General features: G+C 53.9%; 1 protein-coding gene across 1 annotated transcript in view; it reads left to right on the top strand.

Annotated features, from left to right (window-relative positions):
* STAB1 (stabilin 1) overlaps positions 1-20265 on the top strand; it is a 52229-nt gene extending 31964 nt beyond the window's left edge. The window contains exons 35-70 of the mRNA XM_077786091.1: positions 482-613; positions 815-943; positions 1632-1688; positions 2476-2571; positions 3661-3856; positions 4339-4434; positions 5017-5062; positions 5714-5793; positions 6675-6800; positions 7281-7354; positions 7699-7773; positions 8348-8467; positions 9413-9460; positions 9583-9666; positions 10280-10426; positions 10568-10705; positions 11338-11397; positions 11507-11683; positions 12163-12249; positions 12715-12861; positions 13022-13087; positions 13610-13838; positions 14458-14607; positions 15114-15218; positions 15663-15770; positions 15929-16122; positions 16518-16662; positions 17077-17210; positions 17515-17680; positions 17900-18006; positions 18205-18324; positions 18687-18839; positions 18960-19076; positions 19266-19412; positions 19592-19756; positions 20160-20265. Coding sequence (XP_077642217.1) covers positions 482-613; positions 815-943; positions 1632-1688; positions 2476-2571; positions 3661-3856; positions 4339-4434; positions 5017-5062; positions 5714-5793; positions 6675-6800; positions 7281-7354; positions 7699-7773; positions 8348-8467; positions 9413-9460; positions 9583-9666; positions 10280-10426; positions 10568-10705; positions 11338-11397; positions 11507-11683; positions 12163-12249; positions 12715-12861; positions 13022-13087; positions 13610-13838; positions 14458-14607; positions 15114-15218; positions 15663-15770; positions 15929-16122; positions 16518-16662; positions 17077-17210; positions 17515-17680; positions 17900-18006; positions 18205-18324; positions 18687-18839; positions 18960-19076; positions 19266-19412; positions 19592-19756; positions 20160-20210 — 4272 coding nt within the window. The 3' untranslated portion in view covers positions 20211-20265. The remainder of the gene's footprint in view (positions 1-481; positions 614-814; positions 944-1631; positions 1689-2475; positions 2572-3660; positions 3857-4338; positions 4435-5016; positions 5063-5713; positions 5794-6674; positions 6801-7280; positions 7355-7698; positions 7774-8347; positions 8468-9412; positions 9461-9582; positions 9667-10279; positions 10427-10567; positions 10706-11337; positions 11398-11506; positions 11684-12162; positions 12250-12714; positions 12862-13021; positions 13088-13609; positions 13839-14457; positions 14608-15113; positions 15219-15662; positions 15771-15928; positions 16123-16517; positions 16663-17076; positions 17211-17514; positions 17681-17899; positions 18007-18204; positions 18325-18686; positions 18840-18959; positions 19077-19265; positions 19413-19591; positions 19757-20159) is intronic.
* Positions 20266-20511: the final 246 nt, after the last annotated feature.

Below are 20511 nucleotides of genomic sequence, written 5' to 3'. Positions count from 1 at the left end.
CTGCTTGCTTGCAGTTTGAATATGTGTTGTGATGGGTGCAGGGCCATGTACACTGCCAAACAGTAAACAAGCTCAGGGGATTTCAGCATGCAGAGGAAACAAATATCTGATGCTAACAGCTGGGAGAAATGGGGCAGAGAAATTAGAGGATTTCCAGGGGTGTTGTAGTGGGATCTGAAGAGAATATTTGGACCCTAAAGGCAGAGTAAATTAGCATGTGGATAAATGGCACAACATCTTCCACTTCCCGACTGGCTGTGGCAATTTTCAGACTTCTGAAATGTTCTGAAAAACATTAATGGGTTCATCAAGTATCAGAATCATCAAGTATGATCAGTCATCTGTGTCAGAGAGTTACTAGGCTCTGTGGGCTTAATTAGCCATTACAGGTGCTTAGGAACATTTCTTATGCCATACCTCTGACTGAATTCTAGTCTAGGAAGTAAAAAGACCCCAAACATTTGTATTTTTGTGGATTTAGGACAAAGAAACAGTGCAGTACCACATTGTACTGGGAGAGAAGCTCTTGCCTGCAGACTTGAGAAGTGGAGTTCATAAGAACAGCATGTTAGGGCTCTCCTACTGGCTGATGTTTTACCAAAACAGCACTCAGGTAAGGGAGGCAGACTGTTCTGCCATTTGAGGCTCTGGATTGACCTATCTGGATTGACTTCCTAAGGCTGGTGATTCAATACTCCTGTTTCTCTTCTGCACACCCTCACAAGTTTACTGCTGGACTGTCTTGGAGCTGCCAAGCAATCCACACAAAAGGAGTTGAAGGTTATTGTCTCAGCTATTATCTCCTGTTTTGCAGAAGTTTGTCAATAAAATTCCTTTGGATGGAAAGTCCTTTGAGACAAGGAATGGCATCCTGATTGGGATATCCCAGGTGCTCCAGGTCCAGAAGAACCGCTGCACTGCCAATACCACCACCATACTCAAGGTAATGGTGGTGTCCAAGGAACTGGCACCATTTCACAGGGTTCCTCCAGCTGCTGAGCTAAATTGATGGGTAACAGAGAACCTTCCTTGGCTGTCCTCATGGATGAGACCAGTAGCTTGTGGTGTAGCCACAGATGTGCCTCATGAAATGGGACATTGTGGAGATTTGACACCTCCTACCTTGAGATTCTGTATATCTAATGCAGTTCTTGTGCAGATCATGTTCAGTTCCCTTGCTGAGCCTCCCTCACAGTGCCAGCCATGAGGCTGGCCAGTGCAGAGACTTCCAGATTTTCAGCTGTGGAAGGAAAATGCAGCCCAATTTTTGCATGCCATGACCACAAGCTCCCTTAGAAAATGTTCCCTGGTTTGCCTGGTAGTCATGGCCAGAAGTCCAGCTTGCATGTACCTTGTGGCTCATGGCAATTAAGCTACTAAACTGTCTGCTACAGATCAGGAAAAAAAGTATTTGCAGCATTGTGTGAAGGAACCCCAGGGCTACAAAAATCCCCGAGATTCAGGAAAGGTGTGGCATATGACCTCTTCTTTTGGTGTTTTGAGCCACAGAGATAAAAACATCTTTATCCCAGCCAGCAGCCTGTAGAGCAGCATTTGTAATTCAAGATTAGTGTCTTGGTGTGATGTGGTAGAGGGCACACTTGTGACTTGTCCCGTTCTCTGTGCCCTAGTCAAGGTGCGGCAAGTGTGACAAGGGAATCAAGTGTCCTTCTGGATCAGTTCTTATGGTGAGTCTTGGATTCACAGACTGGTTGCAGATAGTGCTTTGAGATCCTTTTGTTGCTCTATAGGTGTCATCTTGATACCTGAAAAAATGTGCCCTTGAGTCCTCTGGCTCATCCATTGCCAAGGTTTGCAAGAAAAAGCAGAAACCAAGGGAGGGTTAGACAGGAAAAACATGGATATGAATCATGAAGCTCCACCCAGAGCTGGCACCAGGTTTTGTCTGAATTTCAGGAGCCCTTCACTTAACAGGGAAGAAGAGGGTTGTTTGGTTTTTTTTTTAAATCTTTGACTCTTTTGGCACTATTATCAAGGAAAGAATGCTATTATTATAACTATTATCAATTTAAGAGTGCCTGTATCAATTCCCTGCCTGGACCATGAATTTGTTCATGCAGCTGCAGGTTGTGCCTGCAGCTTTTTTGTTGAGTGAGTGACAAACATATCTAGAGAGGAAAATAACTAAGCATTTCCATGCTGGATGTGAATTGCCTAGCAGCTACATCTGGCTTCTTAGGCCTTACTGCTTTACCCTATGCCAAAAAAATTCCAATTCTATTTTTCTCAGTATTCAGACTAATGTGTTCCATGGGTTTGGCAAGTAAAAAATAGACTCTGTAGTTAACTCACTTCCAGAGATGCTTCATTGGTCTCAGCTCTGGATAGTTCAGATTTTTAGGGCTATTCCTGTCAGATACAAAGCAGGAACACTGTCATATGCACCAAAATGTACATTATTTGTCTAAATATTGTAGTATCTCCTATCTGTGTCTATGTTGATTATATCCTCAGGAGCCCCTTGGAAGCAGGAATCTCGCTAGCTGTAGATTGCGCTCTGCGGGTGCAGGAACAATGGGCTGCCATTTCACCTGTGCAAAAGTTTCTCTGGTGAGAAAAACATTTGCCTCTGATTCATTTTGTCAAAAGACAGATGGGTGTCAGAAGCACAGCCATGGAAGTGCAGGCTGTGCTGAAATCCTGGCTGTGTTTGTGCCATTGCATAGCTGAGACTGGGGTTGTCTGGGAGTCTCTCTCCATCCTGGAGGTGGAGGGCACTGGAACAACAAAAGATCTGCAGAAATGTCTGCACCATGATGGATTGGGATCTGCTGCTTTGGTATTGTTAGTCTGGGTTTTGTCCTGCATAGGAAGAGAAGGAGTTGAATGTTTGCAGTCTGGTTTCCTAAGGAAATGAGGCATGAGTGATGGTATTCTGCTTGTGCCTGTGCCTTCCCGAATAACTGATGACTCATTGGAGCCAAACCAAAGGGAGGAGCAGAAGGTCCCACACCTCATGTTGTGTGTGTTATGGCCCCTATCAGTTTTGTGAAAATGGGTTGCTGAAAGAAAACACTTAAAGAGAAAATGGTAAAAGAAAGGCTTGTGTGAATTTGACATCTTATAGGTGTTGCAGGATCACTTGGAAAGTTTAGAGGGAATGGGAAACTGAAAAGGGACAGGAGGAGTTACACTTACTGTACTCACATAGAGAGTGTCAGTCAGCACTTGCACCTCATTTGGCACTTTTGCATTGCTTCAATAGATGGTGTGTCTCATCATCTGTAATGTTTAACTTTGTCTTGTCATTATTTTCTTCCCTCCACGTGTAGAAGCAGAAAGTGAGAGCAGTTAAATCAGGCTCTGGAACCAAATCACCTCCTGTCAGAGCCTCTCTCTGCCCACCAGAGAGACACACTGAGGACACAGGCAGGAGATAGGCTGAGGGGCACAGGATATTCCATTTACTCACCAAAGGGCCTGTGTTTCTCAAAGGTAGTGCAGAGCTTTACATCAAGCTCTGGGCAACAGAACATCCCAATTCCAGGTGTTCTCTCCATCCTACCTGTTCCTTCCATGTGCTGTCAGAAATAATGGCTGTCACGCAGAGAGGGGAATCAAGCAGCTCCCATGATCAAGCTGTACCTTGTCTGTGTGCACAGGGTGGCTCACCCCAGCTTGTTCTTGTTGGTTTTCCAGAGGTCCGTCTGCTGCCCCGGCTACTACGGCCACATGTGCGAGATGTGTCCCGGGAAGCCAGGCCGGTGGTGCTCCGGGAACGGGGAGTGCCAGGATGGGCTCCAGGGCAGCGGGGAGTGCCGGTGCCTGGAGGGCTTTCACGGCACTGCCTGCGAGATGTGTGAAGTGGGACGATACGGAGCCGACTGCAAATCAGGTGACACCGATGGCTGTGGCAGCTTGGCTGTACCAAACTGCTTGCAAGGGCAGAAAGGTGGCCACATCTCAGCTCTCAGGAGGGGTGGTGGGAGAGCAGAAAGGTGCCAAGACTCTGAGACAGGCAAATGGCTGACAGGTCTCAGAGAGAGAGATAGCAAGAGTGAGCACTTGTGGCCAGCCAGAGGAGTGGCCCTGTTTTGCATCCTCAAACGAAGCATGTGTTGTGCTTGTGCTGCTCTTCCTGCTGCCACCCAAACTACAGCAAACACAGGCAGGTGATCTCTTCCTGGGTTTTTTGGCCTGGCAGTGAAGGATCAAGAGCTGATACTCCTGTGACATTTTCTTTTGACATTCCTGTGACAATTTCTTGGTGGCAGGTTGATGTGTTAGATTAATAACAGAGCAGACAATGAAATGGCAGCAAGACTCTGCAGGTGAGCCCTGGCTGGTTTGACAGTGGTGTTTGTATTTCCCCTACAGAATGTGCCTGTGACAATGGCATTTGTAACGACGGACTGCGAGGGGACGGGAGCTGCGAGTGCTTCCCAGGGTGGACTGGCCCCACCTGCCAAGAACGTACGTGAGTGTGAAGGAGCCTCTGGTGTCACAGTGGCAGAGAAATCTGAGGGATCCTAGAGTTGTCAGAGCAGATGTGTCTGCTCTGACCACAGAGTCACATGTACTCTGCATCTTCCCAAAATATTTTCAGACTCTGCTTTCCCATTCCTGCAAACAACCTTAGCTTCTAAATACCTTGGGATTTTAAAGGTTTGCACATAAAGGTTGCTTTTATTGTGAATTTAGAAATAGAAATCAAGCAGAGCTGTCCTATCTAGTGTAAATGTCAAGCATGAAAGCAATTCATCTTTTGCTTTAAAAGATGGCTCTCTGTTCTGGATTAACAAGGTTTCAGTCCTTGTTTCAGTCTGACCAGTGCAGAGGCCACACAGATAAAACCAAATTGAACCATTTGCGCAGACAAAGAACATCAAACTCACTCCTTTGCAAAGTGCCAAAACATAAATCCCATGAGATTTTCCTGCTGCTACACAGGACAAGAGAGTTAGCATCACTCCTAGCTTGCAGCCTCCTTTTCTCTAGATGACGGAAATGGCCCCAGCTGAAAATTCCAAATTATATTTGTGTTTTCTCTTGCAGGAATCAAGATTGACTTATGCAATAACACTTGCCATCAAATGGCCAAGTAAGTGCAGAAGAGAGGGTGAGTCATCCATGTGTGTTTGTGTGAGTTTTACCCAGAGGTGATTCTGGCTTAGGGCTTGGCAGAGGGCTGGCAGAAGGTGCCTACTCATCAAAGATGCACAATTGTCAGTTCCTTCCTGGGAACTGTCTTTGGATCTGAGCCACGTGTAGTCTCCCCAAGGACTTTGTCTGTCCATGCATACATCCATTCTAAGTTCCTTCAGAATGTGTGGATGGCAGAAAGCAGAGATTCCAAGGTACTCCAAGGCTGGCCTTATTTATGGAGCAAATCAACCAGCCATTTACAAACTCTTTCTTCCCCTGCCAAGGAATGAAACAGGGCTGGAATGATTCCCTCATGCTCCCCTCTCCATCCATTATCCAGACTCCTGTTTTAGGCAGGGACCCTGCCATCCCCCTTGCACCTTGCAGAAGCTCATGGGTGTGGTGAGGGTGCACTGTGAGAGGCCTGGGCTGGACACCAGGTCCTGGCCAGTGTGACTGGAGTGTTTGAAGCTGTAAAGGAATACCTGGAATGTGCCTCCTGTGGTCATTGTGGGCTCTTGCATATGCCAGATTTGAACAGTGCTTCCCACCGGCCGAGCAAATCAGGAGGTGTTGTCAGTGATTGTTTATCCCTGTCTTGTTTCAGCTGCCTCAACAGTTCCACAGATTCCCAACCAACCTGTTTCTGCTCCGCTGGATACACAGGGAATGGGACCCACTGCACAGGTGTGTCCAGCAAAGACAAGGTGAAATAAATGGCAGGAAGCTGCCACAGGAAAGATCACTCAAATCCTTTTCCTCTCAGCCATCCACCATGAACTCTGCCATGCTTTGGTAGAGACGTTTTCCAGTCCAGAGCTTTACACAGGATGCTCCTGGTGTTGCTAAAGCCTGCAAGAGAGGGATAAAAAGGCAGGAAAGTGTAGGAGGGCAGGTCTTACTGCTGAATGCACATGAATGGATTGTACTCGTTCTAATATGACAGTATTAGTGGCAAAGTTATAACAATTTTGGCCATGAATCCTTGGAATTTTGGAATATTTAAATTCCTTACAACTTTGTGATTCTTCTGGCCATATCAAAATTAGGTAACAGTGCAACAGTAGAGCCAAAATGAGTTGGAATTTCAGGATACTTCTTCACCAGAGCTACATTACATATCTTGTTTATGTCAAAAGCAAACAGACCAGGAAAAAAACAAATGATAAAATTGTAACAGTCAAAACACTTGTAGACATTCCAATTACTTTTCAGTATTGCCCTTGTTGGAAAGTGAGTAAGGGTGGGGGAAAGCTAAAAAAACCACCTCAAACATGTAAGTTGTTCAGGTAAATATATTTTTTCTCATCTAATCATTAGCAGTCAGTGAGAAAATTCTCTGAGGGAAAGATTTCCAATTTGGAGTCTAATTAAGCTCAGCTTATTTACTTGGACTGACCTGTCTCAGGTCTGGATAAGGCCCCATGTCCTTAAAGAACCAAGAGATTTATTGGGAAAGGGATTTTAACAAGATGTTGTGATTTTGTTAAGATAGATGCTAATTCTGGCACAGTTGATCATTCCTAGGTGTTCTGAGCTAATTCTGCTCCTCTTGTTTTTGGTTACAGAAATAGATCCCTGCACTATCGACCATGGTGGCTGCTCCATGCATGCTGTGTGCACCAAAGTGTCCCCAGGAGAGAGAACCTGTGCTTGCAAGGAAGGCTATGCTGGGGACGGGACACTCTGCATGGGTGAGTGCTCAGGGTGTGTTTTGGGGGTAGCAGAGAAGCAGCATCAATACTAAGAGGAATTTCAGCCTAAAACACCAGTGTTTTTTGGTCTCAGACAAAAAGACTCCTGCAAGGTTTCTTGCTCTTATGCATGTCATGGAGAGGCCCAGAGACAGAGGGTGAGGGCTGTCTCCCACAGTGGTGCTCTGGGTGAAGATGGAGATAGGGGGAGTCCAGTCCTCTCATATTCTCTAAAGATCACTCAGACAGGCTTGGAATTTTCTGTGGGCAGATTTGTCACAGCTCAGAGACCCACATATGTCAGGAGTAAATTTGCAGTTGCACCCTCTTCCTTTGCTATTACAAGACAATTTCTCAGGAAAGTGTTTCCCAATCTGGAAAAGTTCTCCCTGTTGCTTTCCCAAAACCTCTTTGGATCACCAGTTCCCAGCTGCCTTGAACAGCCCTCAGCAATAACTTGACCTTATTGTTTTGCTGCAGAAATTGATCTCTGTCTCGAAAGCAATGGGGGCTGCCACACCAATGCAGAGTGCATCAAAACAGGCCCAAAGAAGGTGAGTGTGGAGGGTGGATGTCAGGGCAACGTTACCATGGAGGTTGTCACAGCTATCACTAGAGACAGTCCTGTCCATTGCAGTGCCCTGCTTTGTGCTTACTCCCTTCCATGTAGAGAAGGTTCCTTGGAAGAGCATGAAAACATTGCTGTTTCCATGAGAGCAGATGGCTTTGCTGGCCAGAGGCTGAAGGCAGTCTTGGTTTGTACTTGTTGTGGAGACAAGCTTGGTTATTCATGGAGGCAGCAATGGTTGCTACACCACAAGCCTTCTGTCCAGGGCAGTCCTTGTGTGTTTCCTTTATTGGGTCCAAGCTTGAGCCCAAGGCTCTGTTCTCACTCCAGGTCGCCTGCAACTGCCTGCCTGGTTACAGTGGGGATGGTGTGAGCCAGTGCAACCCCATCAACTTGTGTGAACAGGTACGTCAGCATTTGGGTGCTTCCAGAGGTAAAGGCCAAAACCTGGAAGTGTTCCCTTCTCCCAGGAGTTAGCAGCAGGAACAGCGTTAGCCTGGTTGGTTGGAGCTGAAGTCTTGCTTCTCCACATACTGAAGGATTTCCTTGTGTGTTTGGTCTCCATTGCCTCCTGCAGTCACTTGCACTTGTGTCTGTCACCCAGCATTCCCTCAGGGTGAAAAGGGAGACACAGGTTGGAAGCATGTGGGCTTTTTCCTTTGTGTCCATTTTGTGAGGCCCAAAAGTCTCAGAGTGTTCTGTGCTCACAGGCATCACTGCCATATCAAACTGTCCCTCTGAATCAGGGGCTTTGTCATGGATCCTGTGTTCCAAAGTGAGGTGTAAAATCTTATTTCATGGGAGGATTTGGTGCTGGGAAGCCCTTGATAGTTTGGATGAGGTTTATTCTAAGGCACTAAACAGAGGGGAGGGATGGTTTCCTTTCTCTGGGCTGGATGGAGTTTGCAGCTCCCACACACAGGCAGCAGTTCAGGTGGTTGGAGAAGCCCCTCAAGCAGCCTTTTGCTTTCCCTGCCAGAACAACGGAGGCTGCAGCCCCTTTGGGCTCTGCAAGTACACGGGCCCTGGCACTCGGAACTGCTCCTGCTCCTGGCACAGCATTGGAGATGGCTTCACCTGCCGTGGCAAAGTGCATCAGGTGAGAGGCCTGTGCTGCACCTTCTGTGTCCCTGCCCTGCAGCAAACCACTCCCTCCTCGCCAGAGGGTGAGCAGATCTTGGTGTCACATTGACACGTGTGTGATGTGGGAGAGGAGACAGGTGCCTTGAGCAAACTCTCCATCAATCACAGGTGTGTTTGGTGTGCCAGCTATGGGAGACAATCATGGCAAAGTGACTTTGCTCCAAAGGGAAGGAACACTCTTCTGCTGTCAGCAACATTGGCCTTACCTCCAGGGGACTGCTTTCTTCATGTCATAAACAAATGGGAGTGATCTTGTTTTTTCCCAAGGCAACTCACTCCTGCCCAGTGGGATGAGGTCAGGTGTCCCCTGTGGCACGCCAGGACTTGGGACCCAGCCTGGAGGGCAGCAGTCTATGTCCACTTCTCCTGCCAGTACAATGGCTGTCCTTGGGCAAGCTGGTGATCTTTTCAGGCAGTGGCAAACAAAAGCTTGTGCCCACAGCAGAGCCATGAAAAAAGAGGTGGACGTGTGTGCCTCTGCTCTTACTGAAAATCAGTGTGGTGAGGAGAGGGCATTTGCCTTCTAGGGTATGTCTGCCTTCTGGACAGCATCCCAGAACTGGCAGTGGCAGCACAGTGAGATTTTGTGAAGCACTCGAGGTGTCCCGTGAGCACAGGGCAGTTACCTATGAGAGGTGTTGCAGGACCAGCCAGCTTTCATCTTCTGTCCACTCCATCCTGCAGCACTTGTGAATGGTGCTGGCAGAGCTCACCGCAGTATCCATGTCATCTGTGCCTGCAGAGCTGGGGAGGGAGGGAGGGAAGATTACTGTGGTGTGTCAGAACTGGTGTTTTTGGGGTGGGAGAGTGACGTGGAGTGGAAGGAGCAGGTTGCAGTGCTGGTTGGTGAGGAACCAGTGGAAGGGACCCTGCTAACACCATCTGATTCCCTTTGTTTAAGGAGCTTGGAAGGATTCCAGATGCATCCATGTTCTTTCGGATGATACAGGTTGGTGACAGCTTTGTCCTTGTGTCTGTGTAGTAAATCCCACCTAGGGCTTTCTGCAAAGGGTCTTGCTAACTGGAACAATGTTTTCTGCTTCCCTTACCACAAATACTCTTCTAACACAGGCAGAAAGCATCAAAGAACTCAGTGGGGCAGGGCCTTTCACTGTCTTCGTCCCACAGACAGATTTCATAGGAAACACCACAGTGGTAAGTGCCCTCCCATGCCAATCTCTGTCAGGTGTTTGACAGCTCCAGCTGTGGCAATGTCCCCCCTGGGACTGTTCTGCCCAGTGAATCAAGGCTAAGGGGCTGCACCATGGAGAGTTAAAGGCATCCCCTGTTCTCCATCAGTGTAAAAGCAGAAGTTTGGAGGCATCCCACTGAGGAGATAACCTGAACAGGGGTGGACATATCTCCTCTTGTAAGGAGACCCTTGTTGGAGATGATGATTGTGGGCCTCAGAGGCACTGTGCCAGATCAGTGTGTGTGGTGCCTTTGGTGCCCATGGGGCTGGTAACAACAAGGCTCCCATGCATGTGTGACCAAGCCCTTCCTACTTCTCAGGAATAAGAGAATGGCAGGTTTTGGTGTCAGTGTAATGGGATATCTTAACCCCATCACTGACTAGTCAAGCTAGTTGAAATTTCCCAAAGCTCTTAAATGCTTTTGTGCCTTCAGTGTGTTTTGGGGGGGTCCATCTTCCCTTCAGGGATGAGTCAGAGGGAATTCAGGCAATGCAGGTCTCCCTCATTAGGGCTGGGGGTCCTGTGTGCAAGGCAAAGTGCCCTGGTGTGACCTCACTCCTGTTTTCTGTCTGTAGTTTGAGGAGTGGAAGAGCAGAGGTCTCCTCCGGGACCTGCTTCGCTACCACATGGTGGGCTGCCAGAAGTTGCTCTCCAGTGACCTGGAAGGCCAGGAGTCCCTTACATCTTTATCTGGCCACAAAATAAAGATCACAGTGAATGAGGTACTTCCCTTTGCTGTCCCATTTGTCAGCATGTCACTTTTTCTGTCATGTGAAGAAAGTGGTTGTGGCAGGTGACTTGCCCAGGGCCCAGAGGATGGTGCTGCGGCTGGTGCAGGCCTCAGCAGGTCCCCTCTCTCGCAGAATAGCATCACTCTCAACGAGGAAGCCAAAGTGGTCACGAGTGACATCGTGGGTGTGAACGGGGTCATTCACTTCATCGACAGGATCCTCATTCCCAGTGACCTGGTGGGCCATAACATCTCCTCAAAGCTCTCACAGGTAAGGCTGCAGCCGTGCCCGGCTCTCAGGGCTGTGGTGAGCTCAGGGACAGGATCTCTCTCCCAGCACTGCTGCCTCAGCACAAAGCTGCCTGGGTTGGTCTTCCTCCCTGTCCCTGACTGCCTAGGGGTTGTCTGAGGCCACAGATTTGGCTTGTGAAGGTGACAGCATTTCTGAGATATCTAGAACATAAGGAGCCTTTTCCATCATGAGGGAACAACAGTTCTGGATGTAGGCAGGAAGATCTTGTCCCGTGCCAACCATTACACTCCTTTTCCAGCACAGAGCAGGTTGCAGTATGAGTTTGCCAATGTCTCTCTGTGACTCCTTAAGCAAGCATTAGGGGCTTATAGAGCCTGCATTTTACAGAATATAACATATTTTCTGTGCAGCACAACAGAGTGCTGGAATTCATCCCAGTTCCTGCCATAGCGGTGTCTATCCAGGATGAATCAGAAAAGTGGTGGCTGCTGAATGCCAGCCCTTTCCAGGCCAAACCATCAGCATGATATGGTGACAGAGATAAACTTGGGTTAGCTACTGTAGTTGTTGCCTGTCTGGTTTCTCCCCTGCCTCGTTGGTCCTGGATGGGGAACCCTTGGTGTCATTTGTTTGCCTTCCTCCCTGTGCAGCAGAACGTCACGGCCGTGGCCGAGGCCTTTGGGTACAGCGTTTACAGCAAGCTGCTGCAGGTGAGCCGCTGCCCCTGCTGCTCTGGGGAGGTGCTGCGGGCCTGGGCACGGTCACTGTGGTCACTGCGGGCTCGGGGCTCTCCCTCTGTGTCCCTGTGCTGTCGGGCAGGACGCGGAGCTGCTGCCGCTGCTGGGGAACCCCACGCACAGACCCTTCACGCTGCTCTGGCCCACGGACGCCGCCTTCAGCGCCCTCCCGGAGAGCCAGCAGAAGTTCCTGTACCGCAGGGAGCACCGCGACGTGCTGGCCTCCTACCTCAAAGCACACATCATCAGGGACACCAAGGTAAATGTGACAGCACACGGCCTTGGAGCTGCCAGGGCCACACCAGGTGCCACTGTCTGCTATGGCTGTGTCAGAGTGACCTTGCCAAAACTCCACTGCCGTAGAACACACGTGTATCCCTTGTCTTGAGAAAACCCAAAGCTGTTTGAGCATTTGAGGCACCTATGGTGGCTGAGCTGAAACCTTCTGTCATCAGCTTCTGCGGAGCTGCAAGGCTCACAAACAGGCTCTTGTGTACAGGGGTATGAGCGAGGGGCAAGTCCAGCTGAGCAAAGCCAGGCCCTGCTTTTTCACACTGGCCTCTCACTGTGCAGGAATCTGGGACTAACCCAGCACAGTTGTGCTGTGCCACCCACACCAGCTTCAGGGACTGCCACATCACACCCCTCTGAGGCTGGCCACTGACCCCTGCCCTCACTATGTCTTAACATGCCATATTTTGCCAGTCTCTCCTTCACATTCTTCTTTTTCCCTCTTAGATCGTTGCCGGTAATGTGCCCCAGGTTGAAAGCATACGAACCATGCATGGCTCCACCATCTCATTCAGCTGCAGCAAAGCCCATGTGGTGAGTGTTGGTGATTCCAGGCTTGGCTTCCCATGGAGCAAGTGTCCCTGGACATGGCCACGGGGCAGTTAGTGCTCCTGGCAGGGAGTGAATGTAGGGCAGGGGTGTTTGCAGGCCAGGACACCCCATTCCCTGGCTACAGCTATGTTGTAAAGAGGCACAAGGCATGGCCAGCTGGCAGGAAAGTGCACAGGTGTCTGGTACCTGCACATGAATGTCACAATGACCTGGCTGCATGGTGCCACAACCTTCAGAGAGCATGTGCTGCATGGACAGAGGCCATCCTTAGGAGAGGTGGTTGTGAAAAGTGTTAAATAGGAAGGGTGGTCAAGGACATGTGCACTGAGATTTTGGAGTTCTTGGAGTGATTAAGAAGCCATGGCAGCCAAAACCGAGCCACTTTTGGGTGGTACAGCCAGGATGTAGGGTGTGCCAGAATCACAAGTTTCTTTCTTCCTCTGTCAGGGGGAGATTCTGGTGGGGAACGGCGATGCCACCATCATCCAGAGGCACATGGAGTTCAATGGGGGCATTGCTTATGGCATTGATCGATTGTTGGAGCCACCGGATCTGGGATCTCGGTGTGACGAGTTCACCTTGATTGAGCTGCAGGTAAGAACCTGTGATGAGCTGAATGAGGATCTGGGCCCCCCATGCCTGGGAACAGGGGTGCCTGGAAGGCTTGCTGCCCTTCCTTGGCAAAGCTCTGAGCAGCCAAGAGAGGCAGCAGCACGTATTGAGTTGTTGTGAGGTTTCTTTCTCCCCTCCACAGGGATCTACAGAGAGCTGTGGACTCTGTGGCTTTGAGCCACCCTGCCCTGCTGGCTCTGTTCAACGGGTAAAGCTCACAGCTTTGTCACCAGGGAGGCCCATAGGGGACTGATGATAACACCCACGTGCCCCTCATGTTTTAGCAGCAAAATGAAGGCTCACCTGCGTGTGGCAAGCCCTTGGCTCAGTCACATGGTCCATGCCTTGCCCCACGTCATGCAGGAGCTGGGCTGAAAAATATGGGGTCCAGTGGTCTTTGCTGGGTCAATCCTGGGTGACAGTGGCACAGGAGTCTCTCCAACAACACTGGGGATGGCTCCGGGTACTTTCTATCAAAAAAGCTCAGCCTGGGAGTGGCCCAGGGATCCCAGGGTGAGCAGCCTTGGGAGGCAGTGGCTGTACCCCATTCTCACTGCTGGCTTCTGGCATGTCCCTGAGGCTCCTCTGGGGCTCCATTTTCACCAGCCCCAGCGCATGTTAGGAAGCCTCTGTTGCTTGTCATAAAACTGAATGACTGGCACAAGAAAAGTCAAGGTGAGATATCAGGGACCAGCATGGCAACCTCTGTGTTTTGCCTGTTTCCTCACAGGGGGAAACCAGGCGCTGCTACTATTACGGACACCAGCTGCTGAAGAACACCTTCCTGTTCCACCACAACTCCCTGCTGCGGCGGCCGTGGTCATCACACTCCTCCTGGGACCCCCTCAGGAGACACTTCTCTTCCAGGGGGCCTCTCAGACGGGGCTGCAGGAGGAGCTGCGTGTCCAGCCAGTGGGTCCCGCAGTGCTGTGCCAACCACTATGGCCGGGACTGTCGGGGTAAGAGCCACGCCCCTGTCCCGCCCGGCCCTGTCCCCTACGGGAAGGTGGCATTACTGGTTCAGCACACCTGACATCCATGAGTGTGCTCCCCTGGAGAAGGGTGGGCAAAACCCCAGGCAGGGAGCCCCAGCCTGTAGAGAGTGCAGGGAGTAATACCCTGAGATTAGGACAAGAAGTTCCCTTTCCTTGGAGAATATCTTGTCTCTATGAAGAGCCCTGGGCACAGGGCTGCTGGGGTGTCAGACATGTCACTCACCTATAGATGTTGTCAGTGCTCAACCATTCCCTGGCATCTGCCCTTTGTGCCATGGGCAGCTTTCACGTCCTTGGGTGAGTCTACTGTTAGGGTGGGGCAGGACAGCACAGACCCAGCATGTCACAGCAGGGCTTCTTCCCCGGCTGGAAGCTGTGCCAAATTTTTCCCTTTTGCCTAAGTTTTCCTGCCATGGGATGTCCCCAGCACTCAGTGGCCAGACTGCCGAGCTGTCTGTGGTCCGAGCACCCCGTGAGCAGCAGCTCAGGAGCACCTGGCGTGCAGGGTCTGCGGGTGGCAAAGGGACCCTCCAGCACAGCGTCCCTTTGTCGCCAGAGCCTCACTAAGGTGCCTCATTTGCAGCATGCCCAGGAGGGCTGGAGGCGCCGTGCAATAACCGTGGGACCTGCGATGACAAAATCGGCGGCTCGGGGATCTGCAACTGCAGCCAGGAGTTCATCGGGACGGGCTGCGAGCTGTGCGCGCCCGGCAGATACGGCCCGGAGTGCCGAGGTACCGCGGCTGGGCGGGGCAGCGGCACAGCACCTGCAGGACGGGGGCGGTGCTGGCCTCGCCCCTTCGCAGCCCGCGGCTGTCGAGCACTGCCGCGAGACCCAGTTTGGGAGAAAGTATTTGACTCTGCTGTGAGCTGGGGGATGCAGAAGTTGTGATGAACCCTGTACAGAAAGAGCATCACCTGGGACCAGCAAAGAAAGGGAAAAGAGAGTCCTCCATCCTCCCATCCCAAACTGGGCCTCACGGGGTCTCAAGGAATGTTTCAGAGTGAGAAACACATTCCAGAGAATCCCAGGGGAGAGGAGTGATGGGGTATTGTGGGTGCAGAGGCTTCTCTTCCTCTGTGAAGGACATGTGTGACAGGGGGCCAGGACTGGCAGGAAGTGATGTGTCAGGCTCCTGTGCCCACCTTCACACCTCACCACAATGCCACATTCTGCCACGTGGCTGTCCCAGAGCCTTTACACCAAGGCGTAAATGCTGTATTTGTCCATTCCTCACAGAGTGCAACTGTACTGAGAATGGTGTGTGCAATGGGGGCCTGCACGGCGATGGCTTCTGCTTCTGCGCCGAGGGCTGGACTGGGGAGCGCTGTGAAACCAGACTGGGTGAGGGGTCATTCCCTGGGACCCACCTGCTCTTCCCTGGGCCCCACTGCCACATGGCTGCTTTCCAGGAGCTGGGTAGTTCAAACAGCTGTTCAGAAATACCTCCAAAAAGGAGCTCTCAGTTGTGAGGCTCATCCTAAGATCTGCCACATGCTCTTGAATTTCACAAGGGTTGGGGTGGTGAGGAAGGGGCAGAGGAGAAAAGCTCTAGTGGGTCATGAACAAGTCCCTAAGCTCAGAGGTGCTCCAAGCAGGGCTCGAGGCTGAGGTGAAGATCTGAGGTAACAAACCTCTGTGTTTGGGCAAGACACCTGCAGAAGAGAACGGGGGGAGGGAGAGACGTGGGAGTGTGGGACAGGTGGGCTGGGGCAGAGGATGGCGGTGGCAGCCGTGCCCGTGTCACAGCCCTGCAGTCACTATGAGCCGGGTGTGTTCTGGTTTCAGTGGTGACACCCACCTGCTCTCCCCCGTGCCACGCCCAGGCCGCCTGCCGCGCCGGCAACCTCTGCGAGTGCGACCTGCACTACGAGGGGGACGGGAGAACCTGCTCAGGTACGGCGGCCACGGGCGCTGGGCTGCAGGGGCGGCGGCAGGACAGCAGGTGACCATCTGCCGATGGCCATGTTGGGGTGACAGCTGGCAGGACAGCCAGGCTGACCCCCGGGACACCTCAAGAGATGGTTTAGTTAACCCAGGACTTCCTCCTGCAGTGATCGACATGTGCAGCCAGGACAACGGGGGCTGTGCCAGGCACGCACAGTGCTCCCAAATGGGTGTGAACGTGTCCTGCACCTGCGCCCCCGGCTACCGAGGGGACGGCTACATCTGCGAGCCCATCGACCGCTGTGCCGACGGCAGGAACGGGGACTGCAGCGAGCACGCCCGCTGCATCAGCACCGGCCCGGTGAGCGCGGCCCCTACAACTGTCAGTTGTGTCATTCCTGGGCTGGTTTGGGGGCTCCTGGATGGTCCTTCAAGGACAATGCTGGCCATTTTTGCAGAAGAACCAAAGTTGAACACCACAGGCCATAAGAAGGGATTGGGAGCATGGTGTAGCACCAGAGTCAGGAGCCACATGCCTCAAAGCTCAGCTCAAACAAACAGCACGTGCCAAAGACTCGATGTGACATTGCCTGGGTGTGGGGGTAGGACAGGCCATGTGGCCTTCCACAGCTCTGTCACAGCCTGAGCAGGCTGCAGAGGCATTCTGAAGGCTAACCCCCTTAGGGATGGAAGGATCCCCAGCTGGCATCTGTGTGTTTGCACTCACAAAATTGCCACCCTTCCCTTGTGCTGCAGAACGAGCGGCGCTGCGAGTGCAAGCAGGGCTACGTCGGCGATGGGATCCAGTGCCTGGAAGAGGTCGTGCCCCCCACGGACCGGTGCCTGGAAGACAACGGGCAGTGCCATCGGGAGGCCACCTGCACTGACCTGCACTTCCACGGTGAGTGTGCTCAACCCCGCAGGGCCTGGGATGATGTTCCATGGAGAGGCCACATTCCCTCATCCTTCACTTTTGGCCTGGAGCTCCCCTCAGGAGAGCTGGAGGGTGGGATGGCCAAGGGGACAGGGACAGCTACATCTCTGTAGCTTGGCACAGTTTTCACATTTTCCTTTTCCCTACATGTCATATGGGGAGGGTGAGCCATCCTTGTCTGCTCCATGTGACGTGGCCTCTGGTGGCAGTGGCTCCCGTGTGGAAGGCGAGAAGCTCAGAGGAAGCCTGTCCCTCACTTGTGCCTTGTCCACATCCCATCCTTGGAGTGCTGCCCACGGTCACACAGGGACCCACGCGGCTGCACAGGGAGGTGGCTCAGTGTGTCCTGTACTGATGCTCCTGGGCTCTGCTGTTTTGCAGATAAGACCATGGGTGTGTTTCACCTGCAGTCACCCCGAAAAAAGTACGACTTCACCTACGAGCAGGCTCAGGCAGCCTGTGCTGCAGAAGGTGCTTCCCTGGCCACATTCCAGCAGCTGGCAGCAGCACAGCAGGTCAGGGCAGGGGTGGCTCTGTCCCCTGTGGGGCAGGGACAGGCCATGCATCTCCCAGGGCCCAGGGGTGACATGTGGGTGGGTGACCTCTCAACCCCTCAGCCAGACCCTGTTTGCTCCATCCACATCCATTAAACAGGAGAGCTGCTGGGTCTTGCCAGGCACACTGGGATGGGACTTGTGACTGTGCCCAGCACTTTGGCTGTTGGGGGTACGGTGGATGAGGCACAGTGGGAATGTTCATTGGGGCGGAAAACCTGACACAGAGCTATTTTTAATCTAATCATTGATTTTGCTCTTCTAGATGGGATTCCATCTGTGCTTGGTGGGTTGGCTGGACAATGGCACAGCTGGATACCCCACAGCCTACCCCAACCCCAGCTGTGGGTCCAGCCGTGTGGGCATTGTGGACTACGGCTCCCGAAGCAACCTGAGCGAGACCTGGGACGCGTTCTGCTACCGGGAGAAGGGTGAGGGGTTCCAGCACTTTCCCTGGGCACAGTCCTGCTGGGCACAAGAGCTGCGTCAGGGCAGCAGGCAGGGAACTGCCCTGGGGCATGAGGGCAGGTGGGCACACCCCCTCTCCCCATGGCCATGTCCAGAGGGAACGTGAGAGTATCCAGAAATCAAAAGGTGCTTGGTGCAGCCAGCACTGGTGCGTCCAGTCACAGCCTGGTGTTCCTTTGCAGATGTGACCTGCACCTGCCGTGATGGGTTTGTGGGAGATGGGTACTGGTGCAGTGGGAAACTGCCTGACGTGCTCGCAGACCAGGACCGCTTCTCCACCTTCTACTCCGTAAGCGACGCTCTCCTGGCTCTGCAGGAGCAGCAAGGCAGAGGGAGGGATCAGCTGGAACAGGGAGGAGTTGGGGCTTGGTGTGTCTGCAAGGGAGAGGCTACAGACATGGAGGGGGTTTCTTTCCAGGGCTGGGGAAGATGATGGCATTGTGCTGCCAGCAATGTGCTGATGGGGATGATCTCTCATTTCTTCCAGATGCTGCTCAATTTTGCCAATGACACAGAAGATGGACTGGATTTTTTCATGTATTTGTCTGATGTTTCTGCTCCCAAAACTCTCTTTGCCCCTCTGAATTCTGGCTTTGCAGACAACGAGGTAAGCAAGCAGGGATGAACTATCAGAGTCCCAGAGGAGAGCAGGTGTCACCAAAACTGGCATGAAGGAGGAGGAGTATGGGTCAGAGGGGACCACTGGATTGGAGGTCTCCAGTCCAGCCATTCCCTCAGAAGAGCCATTTAGGTCACGATGCTTAGAACCTTCTCCAGCTGAGCTTTGCCAATCCTAAGGGTGGCAAATCCCCTCTGCTCTGCACAGTCATTCTCTGCCATGTTATCCATGAATGGAGCTGTCTGTGGCCATGGAGAGAGCTTGGGCTTGGCTGGGGGGCTGCACAGAAGCAGGGAAAGGGAGAGACCAGCTCATCCATTTCTCACCCCTGCGCACTGGTGCTTATTCAGACACTGACAGGAGAAGAACTGAAGCTCCACGTGTCATCCAGCAATGTCATCCTCTTCAGCTTCAACTTCACAACGGGCACCATCATCCCGTCCCAGTCAGGATACAACCTCCATGTATCAGAGCTCCCAGCAAACAACAGTACAAAGCACTCAGTAGGTTTAGCCTTGGCAGAGGGCAAAAAACACCACAAGTTTTCACCATGTCTCTTTTGAGACAGGGAATGATGAGGAGCCTTTCTGGGAAGGTGACATCATCTGTGTCCTGTGCTGTAGGATGCCAAGGGGATCAATGACACGATGATTGTGGAGTGGGACATCGTAGCTTTCAATGGCATCATTCATGTGATAGCAGAGCCACTGAGGATCCCACCGCCCGTTCAGCTTGGCCAGGTGAGTCTGGGGCTTGAACAGGGCTGGAATCAGGCCTGGGACTGGGGATGAGGCGACAGAGTCATCCCGAGAGCTGGCCTTGTCCTCTGCTCTCCGGCACGGCTCATTTTGGGAGGGCTGCCCACGGTCCCGCTGCGGAGCAGCAGCAGGGCCGGGGCAGCGCCGCGAGGGGACCGTGTTTCGGCACAGGTGAACGGTGCGGCGCAGGGGCCGGGCTCCGTGGCCACCGGGACGCTGTCAGCGCTGTGCTTCGCGCTGGTGCTGGTTGCCGGTGCCGGTGCCGCCTACTACTGCGTGAGGAGGCGGCGGCAGCAGGGGCAGTTCGGGTACTACCAGGTACGGGCGGGCCGGGGGCGGTGACGGAGCCGGGGCAGGACGGGGGGCGCGGTGGCTGCGCGTAGGGCGCCGGCCCGCCAGGGGGAGCCCGTGAGCGACGCCGGGCAGGGGGCGGGCGGGGCGCGCCCCCGGGATCCCGGCCCGGTGCCGCAGCCCGCCCACCGCCGCTCCCGCCGCAGGCCGATCTCCGCGGGGACGAGGAGCAGGAGGAGGAGGAGGAGGAGGCGCAGCCCCGGCCGGAGCGCGCGGGCCGGCGCGCCGCCAGGCCTCGCCCGCAGCGGCCGCTCGTGGCCATCCCCAACCCGCTGTACGGCGGCCACGCCCCCGACTACGAACCGCTGCACGTGAGACACGCCCCGCCCCGCGCTCCCGCCCCGCGCTCCCGCCCCCGCGCTCCCGCCCCGCGCTCTCTCCGCCCCGCGCTCCCGCCCCGCGCTCCCGCCCCGCGCTCCCGCCCCTCGCTCCCGCCCCGCGCTCCCGCCCCGCGCTCCCGCCCCCGCGCTCCCGCCCCGCGCTCTCTCCGCCCCGCGCTCCCGCCCCGCGCTCCCGCCCCGCGCTCCCGCCCCTGCGCTCCCGCCCCTCGCTCCCGCCCCGCGCTCTCTCCGCCCCGCGCTCCCGCCCCGCGCTCCCGCCCCGCGCTCCCGCCCCCGCGCTCCCGCCCCTCGCTCCCGCCCCGCGCTCTCTCCGCCCCGCGCTCCCGCCCCGCGCTCTCTCCGCCCCGCGCTGACTCCGCTCTCTCCGCCGCAGGACCCGCCCCTGGCGGACGCCGGCACCGACCCCCGCGGGTTCCCGCAGTGACCCCGCGCGGCCCCGACCACACCGCACCGCGGGGAAATAAAACAGCTCAGCGCCACCGGCTGTACCCGCGCCTGCCTCGCCGCCCCGGCCGCGGCCTCCCACCGCCCGCCCCCAGCAGGTGGGAGCTCCAGCCCCCCGTTATGGCCCCGTACGAGGTGGTGCTTGCCCAAGCCCGCAGCAGCCAGAGCCCAGTTCGGCCGCTCCCAGGGACGTACGGCCCGCGGCATCCCCCGGGGCGCGCCGGGCCTCGCTCCTGTGCCCGCACACTGCCCCACGGCCAGGTACGAGGCTCGGCAGTCAC

The sequence above is a fragment of the Lonchura striata genome, chromosome 12, assembly GCF_046129695.1.
Source record: "Lonchura striata isolate bLonStr1 chromosome 12, bLonStr1.mat, whole genome shotgun sequence".
Taxonomy (NCBI): Eukaryota; Metazoa; Chordata; class Aves; order Passeriformes; family Estrildidae; genus Lonchura; species Lonchura striata.
The sequence above is the reverse complement of the archived record's forward strand: the minus strand, read 5'-3'. Positions and strand labels throughout refer to the sequence as shown.